The following is a 17,237-nucleotide window of genomic DNA, read 5'->3' as shown; positions in this document are numbered from 1 at the left end:
AATCGGTAAAAACCCAAACTGGTTCTTCAGTGACATTGCTGTGAAACCCCCCTTTTGAAACCTTTAATTTTAAAGGAATAGTTCAACCAAAAATGAAAATTCTGTCATTAATTACTCACCCTCATAAGACCTTCGTTCATCTTCGGAACACAAATTAAGATATTTTTGATGAAATCCAAGAGCTTTCTGACCCTGCATAGACAGCAATGTAACTACCACGTTCAAGGTCCAGAAAGGTAGTAAGGACATCGATAAAATAGTCCATGTGACATCAGTGGTTCAACATTTAATATTATGAAGCTACGAGAATATTTCTTAAGCGCAAAGAAAACAAAAATAAAACGACTTTATTCCCCGTCACATGCATGTGATGCTGCTGATGCAGGAGCCGGAGTTCTGGCGTAGTACTTGCATGCGCTGCAGCTTGTTTACAAGCAGAGGAATGCACTTCCTTTCTACCTTTCTGGGCCTGGGAACATTTCAGTTGTGTTGCTGTCTATGCATGGTCAGAAATCTCGAAGGTCTTACAGGTTTGGAACGACATGAGGGTGAGTAATTAATGACAATTTTTCATTTTTGGGTGAACTATCCCTTCATGGAAAGAGCTTTTGAGAAGGCTGAGTGGCTGCCAGAGCATTGTTATTGGGTAGCTAAGCTATTCTGAACAGTGGATAACACATTTCTGTGTGGTTTATATGATATTACGGGTGGTTAGGGTGTTATGAGTGTTCTAGGACTAGGTGGTTGCCTACTGGCCCAATTAAAAACTATTCATCTCCAAGTCTCTATGATATTTAATTCTTTAGATATGGTTAGGGTTCATTCGTTATGGTCCACCAGGCGAAAATCACATGTCTGATTGCTTCTCAACGAGATGCATAGTATAATTCAAGGCATTGTTGATGTCCATAGCATGAATAGTGTATGGCAACTTGTGTACGAGAGTATAAACTTTGTGTTTGAGGATTAGAACAAACATGACATTAAATACAGATAACGGGGTGCAGGATGTTCACTCAAAGCACTTTCGGTGGTTTTAGCAGTGGTCAGGCATATGGCCATATCACATTTGTAGCTACTCATGTAAGATACAATCATTGCAGCAAAACAAAAGTTTTAAACTTTGCTGACTAGAACACACAAAAAAAGATATTCAGAATGTTGATAAGAATGTTGGTAACAAAACAGTTTTGGTTACCATCAGGCTTGCCAAGCTAGCAGTTTTCATCCAGAATTTTGCTGTGAACTACGCTTAAACTGTTGCCACAGGTTGATTTTTTTTACCCTCAGGTTAAAGGTTTGACATATTGCATGAATTGCATTTGACTCAAATGCTCATACTGAAATAATCTATAGTTTAGCCATGATAAGACTGTGCTAGATGTTAAGTTTTGTGAAGAAGAGGCACTAGTACTCTTAGTGCTCCTGTGAAAGCTCCTTTAAGAGAGCTTGTCTTGTCTTTATGATAACTTTATAGTGGTTTTTGAGTTAGAATTGCATATATTGCAAAACAGTGGATCTACAGCCTGTGTGTTTCTGAGGTGAGTGCCAGACTCCCAGGTTCCTCTGCTGTAAAGACCCTGGCACTGGACCCACTGTGTGACCTTTTTTCATTTCAATAATGCTGAGCATGACGGATGCCCTGGGATCAATTTCCAACAATCCAAACCATCAGACTCAAAACCCAAAATCAGCCAAAGCCGCCTGCCCATTTGGATCAGAAGAACTAGTGCCAATATGGAGCTGACGCATGCACAGATCAGATTTACGCTTGCAAACTGCACTGGAAAACAGACCGCAGAATGGCATCTGCAAAACTCATGATGCACAAACACACTTCAAAGGCCAATTAACCATGACGTTTGGATGCAATGGGAAAATGTACTGAATGTTTTTTGTCTCTTCTTTAATATTTGTTGCGGCTTATTATCAGTATCTATAACATCAGACCAGACTCAGAAAAATGAACTTCAGTTTTGCAGCTGCTGATAAATTCATCTTCTCTGCCACTCTTTGATGAGTCATCCAACTTTCATGCAAAGGAAATGTTAAGTATTCACTTCCTGATGCAAACGGCGATTAAACGCAATGAAATATGAGTCACGTAGACTGTTTCTCAGTATTGAGAGTGAAATGAATAAGTGTCCAATTAAAACCTCTGAAACAGAGTGAAAGTGTGACATAGAAACACAACGCTAACTTTCTGACCTGTTCTTGAAAAGTTGCTGCTAATGCAGAGTTGCATTTGCATTTAGCTCTCAATTCTAATCCATTTAACTGTACACAAACACATACAATTCAAAGTATACTTTGGGCTTAACAAAGAGTTCCACCAAAATGTAAAAAAGCTTGTTCACCCTTCTTATAAGACCAGCTTTGTGTGAGTTTCTGTTTGTTGGAGGCTGGTTTAGCTAGTTAGTATGGGCCTGTTAGCCATTGTTGATTTTACTTCACCAATGCAGTCAAATTATGTTTCTCCATTAAAAGGCACTGAAAAAAAAACAGTGTATTCTGACAAATTAAACATTTCAGCAAGGAACATTACATACAGTTAATTTTAGAGGATTTTTCACCACACTAATATTTTTTCCTATCTTTTTCCTATTGGTTTCAAAGTGTGAATGGTCAGTCACAACAGCGGTGTTGTACAAGCTCCTGTGTCCACAAAGAATCCTATCCTCTTCTTCAACACCTGATAAAAAATGTAGCACATTATTGTAATATTAACTAATCAAAAAAGCTTTACTTGATCAGTTAGTGTTATGCTAAGCTAGTAGGCTAAAGGCCAGAGTAGGCATGCAGCTGAAAATGGAGCCAAACATCCCATTTGATAATGTGCATGAACACATGCACTCGACACATGCACACTAGTAAGTTTCATCTTTGTCCATTGTCTGTGCTACTTCACTCCAGAGGTTATGTGCAGTAAAGTTGTCTTTGTTCTTGTTTAAAATACAGCTGGGTGTGAGCCTATATCTTAACACTGTCATAAATGCACTTGTCAATGCACACATTTATTGCTGTTGTTCCATCTCTTCTATTTTGTTTTCAACTGTGCAATAATGTTTCAGACCAGTGTTGGCACTTTGTACACAAACTAGCTAAGCGTACAGGGTTCATATCGATCTGTGTGTGCATGTACAATACGCACATACTATGCTACTGATGATTTACAGTGTTAATTGAAAAGCGTACAAGTGAATACCAAAGTATATTTCAGCTTAAGCTGTTAGCATGCTAATCTAAGGGCATTAAAAAAAAAAGAAATGGAAAATAATTTAACCACTGCCAAATTTACACTGCAAAGATGGTACAGAAGTCTTTATAAAATGGCATTTACAGTACACTGCAATTACAACTGTATACTGCATACTAGGGCTGACCCAGGGAACAAATTTAGGTAATAAAAACGCTGTTGGAACATTGTTTTGAAATGTTTTTAAAATGGTGTAACATTTTCTTGTCATGATTATAACATTTAAAGGTTACAAAAATGTTTCTTACAACATTATTTTCACACAAAATATAATGATATTTGAATGTTTATGTTTAATATTGTAAGAACATTCAAATGTCCAGTGTTCTTGTTGTGATAATAACATTATTTAAAGGTTACAAAACGTTTCTTACAACATTCTATCAACTTACTTTCACCCAAAATTTTATGTTATTTGAATGGTTATTTTTAATATTCTTAGAATGTTTTCTTGTCATGATTAGAACGTTATTTAAAGGTTACTAAAATGTTTCTAACAATATTCTACTAACATCTTACTTCTTACCCAAAATAAAACAATATTTGAATGGTAATCTTTAATATTCTAAGAATGTTCTTCTTGTCATGATTATAACGTTAAAGGTTATAAAAACATTTCTTAGAACGTTCATTACGTAAAAATAACATAAGGATGTTCCAAGAATGCTGATCTCAGAACCTTTTCTCTCAACGTTATGAGAGAATGTTCCTTTAACGTTTTGTCCTAACATTTATGTAACTTTAAAAAACATTCACTGTTAGCTGGGGAGGCGGGTCTAAGCATGTAAAATTCAGTTTGGCTTTGATGCAGTTTTGCGTCTTGACACTGAATTTTGAGCAAGCACGACTCGGCTGTGTCACCTTCGATAATATATTGTGGCTCTTGCATAACACCGCAGCTACTGCCATTGACATGAATGGGAGTGCTAACTGATAGCTCTCTCCAGATTTATTATTAAGCCTCCTCAGGCTAAGCTAGCTAAGATGCTTGGTGGCTTCTCATTTTGTTGGATCACTATCCAAAACACAACATATGCCATCCTGATATATGATCAATTCTTGTCACTTTTTGGAGGAATATTCCTGGCTAACCGTTTTGGAAACTGTGCCATTCCACCACTGAGGGTGTAGACACAACGTCTGTGTAGAAACAAGGAGATGTTTGATATGCAGCATCTAGATCAGCGTGAGAGACAAGTGATCATATGTTCTGCCTCCAGGAGCCGAGAGGATGAAGGAGCTCTTGAATTGGGCCATCTCTGATGTGTATCCAGGAAAGGCAGGGGTCTGATGGGAGTTGGGCCGTAGGGAGTGTCAATGAAAGAGGCACATCTGGGAGGTTATCTGGGTGGAATTAGGCCACGCAGGATCTGGGTCCAATGATCATGCTCCACAGTGGTTTTTTTAATATATATACAGCTACACTGGAGGCAACATCAGGATCAGGAAGTTGCAGCTCTTCATATGACTTCCAGAAAGAGCAGCTGCACAGACTTCCAAAGTCTGTCTGCATTTCGAGCAATGCCGTATGGTAGCAGAACTACAGCATTTTTAGCTTTGAGTGTTCATTGCGTTTGTGTCTGTCACCAATGAAAACTTTTTATATCAAACATCAACTGAGTATTGGTGTCAGGCAGCACAAGACGTCTGTATTTCTGAGAAATCTTATACTGAGTATAATGGTTACACAGGGACATGATTTATGTCTTTAAATGACATGTAATGCGATCACAAAAAGTTTGCAAGACTTTCTTACCTTCACTGGATGATCCTGACAAGTCGATAATGACATAAACCTTTCCCTCTGGCTCCAAGTCTATCTGTAAGGACCATCAAACAAAAGTTTTAGCAACACAGCAAAGGAACATCCTTAAAAATCTTGACTGGCCTCTGTACTTAATGCTCTTAATGCAGCCTTTTTTAAAAGTCAAGTTAATGCATGCGTTCTGCACTTAACACATTCTATGAAAAAGCAGAGTGACTCTTTTAAACAGTAATGAGCATTAAAACCTCTAACACTAATTTTGCCAGACACTTGTTCAAAGCTTACAAAAAAGGAAAAACAGGCAATTTATCATAAAGAATACAACAAAATAGCAGTACTTAGTACTTACTACTTCTTAGCAGTACTAGAATATCAAATTGCCAAGTAAAAAGCAATAGTGCAAAAATAAAACAAGAATAATTTATTGCAGTTTATATGATAATTTATATTACATTGAAAATATGTGTTTGAATAATGATTTGTAAAACTGACAGAAAAAGAAATTTATAGTAATTGATAAAGTTGTATATATATATATATATATATATATATATATATATGTCAAATTGTACATGTTTTATCAGTTTATTACCAAATAAATGATTAAGAAAAACATTAGTTTTGGATAACATTTTGGTGTTTAAATGCATGATAGATAATCTGATTAATGTTACAATATTTCACATGCCCACTGAGCAAAGTGCATTTTGCAAAAAAAAAAAAAAAATTATAATAAAATAAAATAATTGATAATGATAATTTTAATCATTTGTTTGTAAAATTTTTGTCTAAAAGTCTTTTTTTTCCCCTTGTCTAAAACCTTTCTTTAAACTAAAGATTCAGTCATTTACCACCCTCAAGTGAAGCTCAAAACCATTTGACTTTTTCCATTGGAACAAAATATATTATCAAAGAAATATATATTATAAAAATGTTAAAGTGTATGTATGTATGTGTGTGTGTATATGTATATTTAAGCTACTGCTTAAAAAAAAATGACACTCCTGTGCATACTACACTGTACATTCACATTAACTAAATTAGTGTGTGTGATTTCCTGCTTCATTAGGTTTGCACACCACCTGTAGAAGCCTTACTTATCAGTAACGATATTAATGGAAATAAACAAGCACACATGGTCAAGATTAGCCAAATAAATGCTGAGTATGTGGCACCAGCAGAGGAAACAGCACAGTCTTGATGTGAACATGAGCCCTGTGAGGCTTGTGCTGAGGCTGAAATGACTGATATTAGGCCCAGTTCTCCTCTCAGCAGCTAATGACAGCATAACGGCTGTTCCATCAAAACCAGATTAAAGCAGGAAATGGAGGGAGGATGTGGGGATGAGTGGAGAGATTTGTACATGCTATGAGAGTAAAGAGAGAGAGACAGTGAGGATGTGTGTGGGAGTTGGGTTAGAGGCGAGCCGTATCATGTTAGTGCAGTCAACACAGGTTTTACACAGGATGCACCAGTGCAAAAAAAAAAAAAAAAAAAACCTGCTTGCAAGCGCACTCACACATGCACGCAAAATTCACACTCCCAAACCAAAAAGGTTCAGTTAATTGCAATAGCTGAGATTGTCACTTATACAGTAGAAAACCACATACATTTCCATGGAAAACAGATTTCATAAGACAAAACTGTTAGTTCGTTAATAAGCAGAATACTTGAACATCAAAGGTCTGGGGTTGTTCATTTTTCTTAAATATTTTGAAAGAAGTCTATTATTCTCACCGAGGCTGCATTTATTTGATCAAAATACAGTAAAAACAGTAATACTGTAAAATTCTATAACAATTGAAAACAATTTAAAAGAAGTGCAATTTATTTCTGTGTTGGCAAAGCTGAATTTTCAGCATCGTTACTCCAGTATTCATTGTCACATGATCCCTCAGAAATCATTCTAAAATGACAATTTGCTGATCAAGAAACATTTCTATTTATTATCAATGTTGAAAACAGTGCTGCTTAATATTTTGTGGAAACCATTTTTTTCAAGGATTCTTTGATGAATAGAATTGCTGTCACTTTTGAGTAATCTAATGCATCCTTACAGAATAAAACATTCATTTCTTTACAAAAAAAATGGTAACGATTTCAATGCACTTTTTATATAGCCATGAACTAAAGACAATAAAGTGCCTATGAGCCAGCCTATTAGCACCTGCTCCTTGAGTGAAAACTAAACATTCAGTAAAGTAAGTAAAAAAAAAAACTATCAAGATATTGGATATCATCAATATCAAACAGACAAACTAACCAGCTAGCTATCTAAATAAATACATTTTTATTTAGTTAGTTATCTTAGTTAGAATTTTTTATTTTGCTAATTAAATGTTACTAAATTACCAAGCCCTATTTGTAAGTCATTTGCATCTGTTAACTGAATGAATGAATGAATGAATGAATGAATCAAAGTCCTTTTACTCCACACTGTAAAAGGTTGAGCCAACTTAAACATTTTAAGGCAACCAGCTTCAGCAGATTTTTGAGTTTTCTCAACTTGTCGTTTTAAGTTTATACAACAAAAATGTGAGAATCTCCCACAAAAATAAGTTGAGCAAACTCAAAAATCTGCTGAAGCTGGTTGCCTTAAAAATTTTAAGTTGGCTCAACTTTTTTTTTTTTTTTTTACAGTGTACTTTGGTACAAGGGTATATGATGCACATGAGCTTTTATTTTTATTAATCAACATTCAAGATTTTGAATAATCTTACTTACTAAAATCTATCTATATTTTCTGCATTTTTAATAATCTATTTGTCTTCAATACTATTTTGAATAATTCTGTGTTGTGACAAATGAATTAAAAGTACAAACATTAAATTCCCTGGTTTCTCATTTAATATGAGAACATTAAAACTGCATGCATAAAATCCCAATCATCAAAATGCTTAAAGTACTTTTAAATGGAGTATATAAATGTCACGCCGCAGGTCATTTGAGTTTCCCAAAAGTATTTCATATCAACCACCCAAAGCTGTTTGCAGAATTGATGAATATTCAAATCAAACTTAAATTTTTCAAGCATACTTTGTCTTTGTAAGCCCCGGGGCTGCTGTGGGATTTTTCTTCACTCCCTGCATGATGGAGGATGAATGAATTAGGATTTTATCAAATCCACACTGCAGGCTTTCCAGAACATTCATGCACTGATTTACTAGTCTGGGGTCAAGACACTCAGACTGCTCTATTAACACATTTACATTTAATACAAAACATTCGAACAGACACCGGCACTGAGAGAACAGATGTGTTTTTTCTAGACTACAAGAAGATGAAATGAAGTGTTTCCCCGCTGAGGCCTGTGGGAGAGACGAGTCGCTATGTGGTACGGATCTGCTGTCGAATGCTTGCTATAGTGACATGTTTGTTATCCCAAATAACCTTGTGACCTTCTCCCTTCCTCCCACTTCCTGTGATGTCACGCTCAAGCTGATCTCGGAATGCTCTCGCTCTTGCAGGTGCGACAACACACCAAATATAGCAGCTCTAGCTGCAGCAGCAAAGGAGAGTGAGTGAATGTTTAAGTCTGGAAATAATGTGTGGACGTTTTTACACATATGTGTCTATGTGCACACATGTACGCAAGGGTGTGGAAGTAAATATTTGCATTTAGATCGGTCTGAGTAAATGGGACATCTGCAGGTCAAAGAATTACAGGCTTGCTCATAAATAAGAAGCAAGCGTGGACTTTTAGAGATCCAGGAGAGCTATAAGCAATCAGAAAATAAGTTTTAAATCAGATTAGTTCTTTTCTTTTAATCAAAATGTAGGTAATATAAACTCTAAAAATAAAGGTCCCAAAAGGGACCCCTATTTCGGGTTCCAAAAAGAACCCTTCAGTGAATAGTTCTTAAAAGAAAAAATTTTCCATAGTGTGAAGAACATTTTAATAATCTAAAGAAACTTTTTCTTCAATAGAGCCTTTTGTGCAATGAAAAGGTTCCATGTACAGTGGGGGGAAAAATGATTTGATCCCCTGCTGATTTTGTACATTTGCCCACTGACAAAGAAATGATCAAACTATAATTTTAATGGTAGGTTTATTTGAACAGTGACAGAATAACAACAAAAAAATCCAGAAAAACGCATTTCAAAAAGGTTATTAATTGATTGTATTTTTATGAATGAAATAAATATTTGACCCCTTCGCAAAACATGACTTAGTACTTGGTGGCAAAACCCTTGTTGGCAATCACAGAGGTCAGACGTTTCTTGTAGTTGGCCACCAGGTTTGCACACATCTCAGGAGGGATTTTGTCTCACTCCTCTTTGCAGATCCTCTCCAAGTCATTAAGGTTTCGAGGCTGATGTGCAACTCGAACCTTCAGCTCCCTCCACAGATTTTCTATGGGATTGAGGTCTGGAGACTGGCGGCCACTCCAGGACCTTAATGTGCTTCTTCTTGAGCCACTCCTTTGTTGCCTTGGCCGTGTGTTTTGGGTCATTGTCATGCTGGAAAACCCACCCACGACCCATTTTCAGTGCCCTGGCCCTGACGGTACATGGCCCGTCCATCATCCCTTTGATGCGGTGCAGTTGTCATGTCCCCTTAGCAGAAAAACACTCCCAAAGCATAATGTTTCCACCTCCATGTTTGACGGTGGGGATGGTGTTCCTGGGGTCATAGGCAGCATTCCTCCTCCTCCAAACACGGCGAGTTGAGTTGATGCCAAAGAGCTCAATTTTGGTCTCATCTGACCACAACACTTTCACCCAGTTCTCCTCTGAATCATTGGCAAACTTCAGACGGCCTGTACATGTGCTTTCTTGCGCAGCGGGACTTTGCGGATGCTGCAGGATTTCAGTCCTTCACGGTGTAGTGTGTTACCAATTGTTTTCTTGGTGACTATGGTCCCAGCTGCCTTGAGATCATTGACAAGATCGTCCCGTGTAGTTCTGGGCTGATTCCTCACCGTTCTCATGATCATTGAAACTCCACGAGGTGAGATCTTGCAGGGAGCCCCAGACCGAGGGAGATTGACAGTTATTTTGTGTTTCTTCCATTTGTGAATAATCGCACCAACTGTTGTCACCTTCTCACCAAGCTGCTTGGCGATGGTCTTGTAGCCCATTCCAGCCTTGTGTAGGTCTACAATCTTGTCCCTGACATCCTTGGACAGCTCTTTGGTCTTGGCCATGGTGGAGAGTTTGGAATCTGACTGATTGATTGCTGCTGTGGACAGGTGTCTTTTATACAGGTAACACCCTTTAAGAGACTGCTCCTAATCTCAGCTCCTTACCTGTATAACAGACACCTGGGAGCCAGAAATCCTGCTGATTGATAGGGGATCAAATACTTATTTGACTCATTAAAATGCAAATCCATTTATAACTTTTTTGAAATGCGTTTTTCTGGATTTTTTTTTTATTGTTTCTGTCTCTCACTGTTCAAATAAACCTACCATTAAAATTATAGACTGATCATTTCTTTGTCAGTGGGCAAACGTACAAAATTAGCAGGGGATCAAATCATTTTTGTCCCCACTGTATGTTAAAGGTTCTTCACAGAACCACATATGCCAATAAAGAAACTTTATTTTTAAGAGTGTATCTATAAAATAATTTAAAATAATTTCCTTGCTTTATTTTGACTGGATGTTACCTGTTTTTGTTTTATCCCATTTCTAATATTCTGAAATGACCCCAGTATGTCACGTGATTCCTCTTGAGTTTCAGAAGCGATTTCAACAAATTATGTTCAGATTTGCCAAGATACCAAAGTCTGCAATCAAAAGTCAGAGATCTATCAATTTTTAATTTAATAGTGTATGCATGCATTATGTAGCGCTATACTAATATATGCCAAAAATTGCCTCATTTTATTTCACTTAAGGGATTTTAGCAGAAACATCCAAGACAGTCAGAGTTTTACATTTGAGCAATAACATTTTCCTCTAGGGTAAAAATATGAAGCATCAACTGGAACAAATAGAGAATAAAGGTTTCAGGAAACACAGAAAGAGCAATGTCCAGGCAATTAAACTTTCTTCTGTGAAAGTTAGTATCTGGAAATTGTATGTTGTTTCTTCATCACTGAAAACATGTGACATAGTATAGGGACCAATTCTCACTATTAACTAGTTGCTTATTAGCATGCCTATTAATAACATATTGGCTGTTTATTAGTACCTATAAAGCACATATTCTGCATGACCATATTCTACATCTCTAATCCAACCCAATATCTAAACTTAACAACTACCTTACTAACTATTAATAAGCAGCAACTTAGGAGTTTACTGAGGCAAAAGTCTTAGTTAATGTTTTTTTTTATAGTGAGAACTGGACCTTAAAATAAAGTGTGGCCTGCAGGTACAGTTTTTTTTTTAGAAATGTACTTTTTTAAGATTTGGCCTCGACCCTAGACACGCAACCTCTGACCTTGTGCCTGACCTGATCTCTTCCCTCCAGCAAGCCTGCATATTCAAAAATATCACACTTAAAGGTTTCGCTGACCAATGACAGACAGGGAGCATGTTCAGTTTATTTATTTTTGCAAACGAACAAACTACACTGTTGTGTAGACGTGACGTGAGGAAAGAACTGGCAAAATAAGAAAATGTAAGATGAAAAGAGAGAAAGAAAGCACAGGTGAGCGAGGACAGCTGTCTGAGCAGAACACAGGGCCATGTTGTGTTTTATCTCTCAGATGACAGTGTGTTTAGCCGCTCGCGGAGTGTGTGTTCATGTGAAGGGTGATGCACACCAGATCCCTCGGGCTAATTGAGACTCCACTGAAACCCAAACACACACATAAACCTGGACAGAGAGAAATAATATCTCCGCAATAACTAAATATTTTCATTTTCAAGTCTCTAAATGCGAAATGTATTTACACGGCAACTAAATGTCCACAGCGTTTGCTTCAGGACCTTTAGCATCGATCATAAAGACGGCTGAAATATTTGTGTTTCTGTTGGGTAATAAACAGGTTTAATGCTGTCAAAACGTGAATAATCATAATAATGAGATGAACGCACATGAACACCACCACAATATTCTTTGAGCCCTGAGACTCTAAATGTAAATACAGTATGTACTGTTAAGATCTCAAAAAGCTTGCATATTATGTACATATTTAGCAATGAAAAGACAAGCTTGTATGACAAAACTACTAATATTTCCCGTATACTTGTGTGTAGCAGCACAAAAATGATAAAACACCCAGATAAAGCATTGATTGCACACCTAATGCACATCATTTGCTCTTCATTTTGTTGCATTAGGGCTACAAAAGCTTCCTGTCTTTGTCAGTAAGTGAATATGCCATTGCCCAACAGATTAATTTTATTCCAACTAAAATCGCTTGAAAGCACATCACAAAAGTGAGATTTTCCCAAGAGGATGTGAAGGCAGCATAAGTGCTGTGATGTTGGGTTACTTCCTGTACCACTTTCAAAAATCCTCATATTTGCTAATAAGCATTGATAATTGTCTATCTGTTAGCACTATAGCTAACAGATGGACACTGAAATTTGTACAGGTGACTACAAAGATTGTTCATTTACAGTTGTGCCAGTCCTGCCCACCGAGATAAACCGTTTGACTGTATGCATGCTGTCTGCAAACTGTAGAAAATAAAATAAAATAAATAAATACTGCACAAAAAGAAAATAATAAATAGCAATCCATTGACAACCCAGACAAGAATGTAGCCAAGAATTGAAACAAAACATTATTTACAAGCAACAAATAACTAATATTACATTTTTAAATACTGTATGCTATATTAATACTATGACATATATTTGTAGGCCAAAATCTTGAAACAGTTAACATTTTAACTAACTAGCATTATAAAACGATTAATCGCGATTAATCGCATCCAAAATAAAAGTTTTTGTTTACATAATATAGGTGTGTATTGTGTGTATGTATATATATATATATATATATATATAAATAAATACACATACATCTATGTATATATTTAAGAAAACTATGTTGTTTATATATTAAATATATTTATATATAATATAAATTTTATGAATATACATGTAAATATTTTCAAATTATATATTGCATGTGTGTGTGTTTGTATATAAATAATAAATATACACAGTACACACACATATTATATTATGTAAACAAAAACTTTTATTTTGGATGCGATTAATCGCGATTAATCGTTTCACAGCACTAATTTTAACACTTCTGTTCCATTGTCCTGATTTCAATTGATTTTTTAAATGAGTTTTTGGTTAAATGCCTGAAATAAGGTTAATATAGACTTTCACATAATATAAACATGTATTTCACATACAGACTTTCATACTTTCATGTTTTATTCTACAACATAAAATGCTTCAGTAATATCCCCTGTGAGCCTCGTCATTTTTATACTCACTCTTTTGCACTCTCGCAAACTATTCTAACTAAGTGACAGTATGATTGGTTAAGGATGCCTGAGTCATATTTCACCTTATAAATCAAAAGATGATTTTTAAAAAAAAAAAATTTTAAATAAGAATTTTATTAGATTATTTACTCAATCTCGTGCCATTACAGATGTAGACGAGTTTGTTTCAGAAGAAATTAGCATTATATCACCTGCTCACCAATGGATCCTCTGCAGTGAATGGGTGCCGTCAGAATGAGAGTCCAAACAGCTGATAAAAACATTGTAATAATCCACAAGTAATCCACACCACTCCAGTCCATCAATTAACATTTTGTGAAGTAACACTGTATGTTTGCAAAAAAACGAATCCATCAAGATCTGGGGCCTGTACCGTGAAGCTGGATTAGCTGGTTCATTTTAGTTTGCACTAGTGGTGCAACGGATCACAAAACTCACGGTTCGGATCATACTACGGATTTTGAGTCAAGGATAAGATAATTTTTCGGATCAGCAAAAAACAGAAAAAAAAAAAAAAAAAAAGTTTGCTTTTAATTTATTACTAAAAGCTTACTTTAAGTACTTCTATACCCCAGCAGAAACTACTAGCTTAACTACTAAAGTCAGTAATACAACAAGAACACAAATTCCAAGATGTACAGCCTACATAAAATTATAGGCTATATAAAGACAGTGACAGTATAGTATTCAGGTGCAGAAATGTAATAATTAAGTGTAAAACAACACAATAATGCTTACTGCATAAATTAAATACAGATTAATCTTTGTTAAAGCTGTGGTGTTGTTTGATTAGCAGACAAGTCAGAAGTAGGTATTTCTAGGCTGCTATCTCTTTAAGACTAAATGCACGCAGCGTCTAGTTCCCTCGAGGAACTGGGGTTACATACGTAACCTAAGACGTTTTGTCTTAGTCAGCTGTAGTGTTGTCAAAAGACCCGGTACTTCGGTACCAAGTCGGTACTAAAGAAATGAAAACGTCACGGTACCAGGTTTTTTGAAGTACCGGTGGTACCGAGTACCCGTTCGACCCGGTTCTTGGCGTATGATTTCCGCGATGCAGAAAATGCGGACGGAATCTCGGAATCCAGTTATAAAAACGGAATTTCAAAGTAGGTCATTACACTTAGATCAAATCGCGATATGGACCAGTATCTGCAAATATTAAGCAGCAAAAGTCGATTCAAATGTGAATCCTGTATGTTCTGCGAGTCTCTGTGTGAATGAATGAACGGCAGAGACCCGCTGTTTGTTTACTATACACTGAAGCGCCAGTGACACTCGCAGTGATTTCAGCATCTGCCGTCTCAGTGAGGAAATAAATACATAAACAACATCTCCAGAACTGCTCTGAGAGTCACCTCACGAGCATTTTACCGTTTCATTGAGTAAAACCAGCGTCAATTTAAATGTATTCACGGCAACCCGTCAAAATAAAAGTCCGGTTTAACTAAAGACTTTGTACCATTAGGCTACTATTATTTAGTAGAATGTATGTGATAGGCTACTGCTACTACTGTTGAAAAAATTAATAAAACTTTATTTTTTAAGAAATAATCACTCAATATTTCTTCCATGTTTTAGTTTTAATTTTAATAGTAGCCTAAATCCCCTTTATTTACCAAAAAAAAAAAAAAGTTTAAATTTCATTAATTAAAAGACAAATTAAATTTGGGTGAAATTTGTTTACTGTTTTTCATACTTTTATTACTTATGGAAAAACTTGAAACACAATTTTAAATAAGTATAAAAAATGGCATTGATTTTTATACATTTTATTTTTGTTTGACTTTATTAATTTAAAAAAATTGTGTTTTTTAATTAGCATGTTTTTGTGTTTTGCTTTGGTACCGAAATTGGTACCGAGAACCGTGGATTTTCACTGGTATCGGTACCGAATACAAAAATTTTGGTACCGTGACATCCCTAGTCAGCTGTATACATTAACTTAAGACATGGACATAACCTACTGTGTTTACCAGAATACTTGCCAAAACGGGTATTTTCACATAACTTTGTGTGTGTGTGTGTGTGTGTATGTATCCATCCGTTGAGGCGGTGCCTGAAACGCGGTTTCTGAATCTCTCTCTGCGCGCTTCGGGTGTGTGCGGCAGCGGCTGAGCGCAGAAAACGGCGCGCGAGTCCCGATTCGATTTCTCCTTCGTCCGAATAATTTGAAATCGCTTGAATGTGTAAATTGGTAAACATGTGCAAATGATAACTTTCAGTCTATACTGGTTGAATTTAACAGTTAATCCGCGAATCACATGCGTGCCGAACCGTGGGGACTGGTCCGTACGGATCATCGACGATCCGTTGCACCCCTAGTTTGCACCAATCCTGGGTTTTAGGTACCATGAAAGTGGCTTGGCTTTTAGCTGCGTTCCCTGCCATAGTAACTTACACTCCACGGCTAACCTGCTCCGGGGCAGGTTATGTTCTGAGTTAGAGAGCTCAAACTGAAATTGGACCAATCAGATGTGAGCACAGTGACACATGTCTGACACACACAAATTTAATTATAATTACTTTAGTTATTTTATAGGATTTATATAATTATATGATTTATATTATTGTTAATCCATTACACACAAGCAATTTTAGTTTAACAGTTATTATAAATAATTTATTTTAAATGAATGTTAATTAGTGCTGTCAAATGATTAATCTCGATTAATCGCATCCAAAATAAAAGATTTTGTTCACATAATATATGTGTGTGTACTGTGTATATTTATTATGTATATATAAATGCAAACACATGCATGTATATATTTAAAACAAATATATGTTATGTTTATATAATAAATAAATTTCTATAATATAAATTATATGAATATAAATATATACATGTAAATACATGTAAATATTTTCAAAATATATACTGTATGCGTGTGCTTTTATATATATATATATATATATATATATATTCATAATAAATACACACAGCACACACACATATTATGTAAACAAAATCTTTTATTTTGGATGTGATTAATCGTTTGACAGCACTAATGTTAATATATACAGATCGTAAATAATATAAATAAGCTGTAGAATCAATAGATAACGCTTTAAAAATGACTACGTGACCTTACATGTTCGAGTCTCCATGGCTGTATATTTCCAACTATATATAAACCTCCTGTTATTTATTGGAAAGTTGTATGTCCATAAATGTAAATATACTAAATGTAAACCCCACTTTAACATCTTCAAACAAGAACTGAAGTTGTATTTAAATACAATTTCAATGTCTGTTAACAAGAAGGCTATAAAAACATCTAGAACTTGTGCCATGTTTAATATTTTTCCTTAATATACTTGTATCTTTATTTGTGTGCCCTCTCTTTTTCTTTTTTATTTCTATATTTATTTTTGGACTCCTTTCTCCCTATTTCTTAAGAATTTTTTATATTATATTACTTTTCACTGTTAACTATTAAACCATAAGTAATTTATTATTGAAAGGTCTTTTGTATGTTTTGTATATATATATATATATTTACAACTTTATAAACTAATTAAAAAAGTTTCACTTGACTGCAGTGATAAAGCAAGATAATTTCTTTTTTTTGTCCTCTTTCATGAACAAGTACTTTTTTCATTGTAAATGCATTTAAATTCATCATATTCTTCAATCTCCTAACCAAGGCTTGTTACTGGCTGTTCGCCTTTCTTTAGTTGACAGTCAAGAAAGTTGATGATCAGCACCAACAAAGCCAGATTTGATTTTGTCAACTCAAAACTAATCCTGTAATTCTACCATCACGGTACAGGCCCCTGGCTAGTTCATAATCCATAATAACACGTCCTCCTTTAAAAAAGTCATCTTGTCTGAATCAGGAGAG

General features: G+C 35.5%; 1 protein-coding gene across 2 annotated transcripts in view; it reads right to left on the bottom strand.

Annotated features, from left to right (window-relative positions):
* Positions 1 to 17,237, bottom strand: part of prkceb (protein kinase C, epsilon b) — a 94,645-nt gene that overhangs the window by 59,198 nt on the left and 18,210 nt on the right. For both annotated transcript variants that reach the window (XM_058796151.1, XM_058796152.1), the window contains exon 2: positions 5,013 to 5,076. In XM_058796151.1, the coding sequence (XP_058652134.1) occupies positions 5,013 to 5,076 (64 nt within the window). The remainder of the gene's footprint in view (positions 1 to 5,012; positions 5,077 to 17,237) is intronic.

This window comes from Onychostoma macrolepis, chromosome 13, assembly GCF_012432095.1.
Source record: "Onychostoma macrolepis isolate SWU-2019 chromosome 13, ASM1243209v1, whole genome shotgun sequence".
Lineage (NCBI taxonomy): Eukaryota > Metazoa > Chordata > Actinopteri > Cypriniformes > Cyprinidae > Onychostoma > Onychostoma macrolepis.
This window is presented reverse-complemented; position numbering and strand designations above follow the sequence as displayed.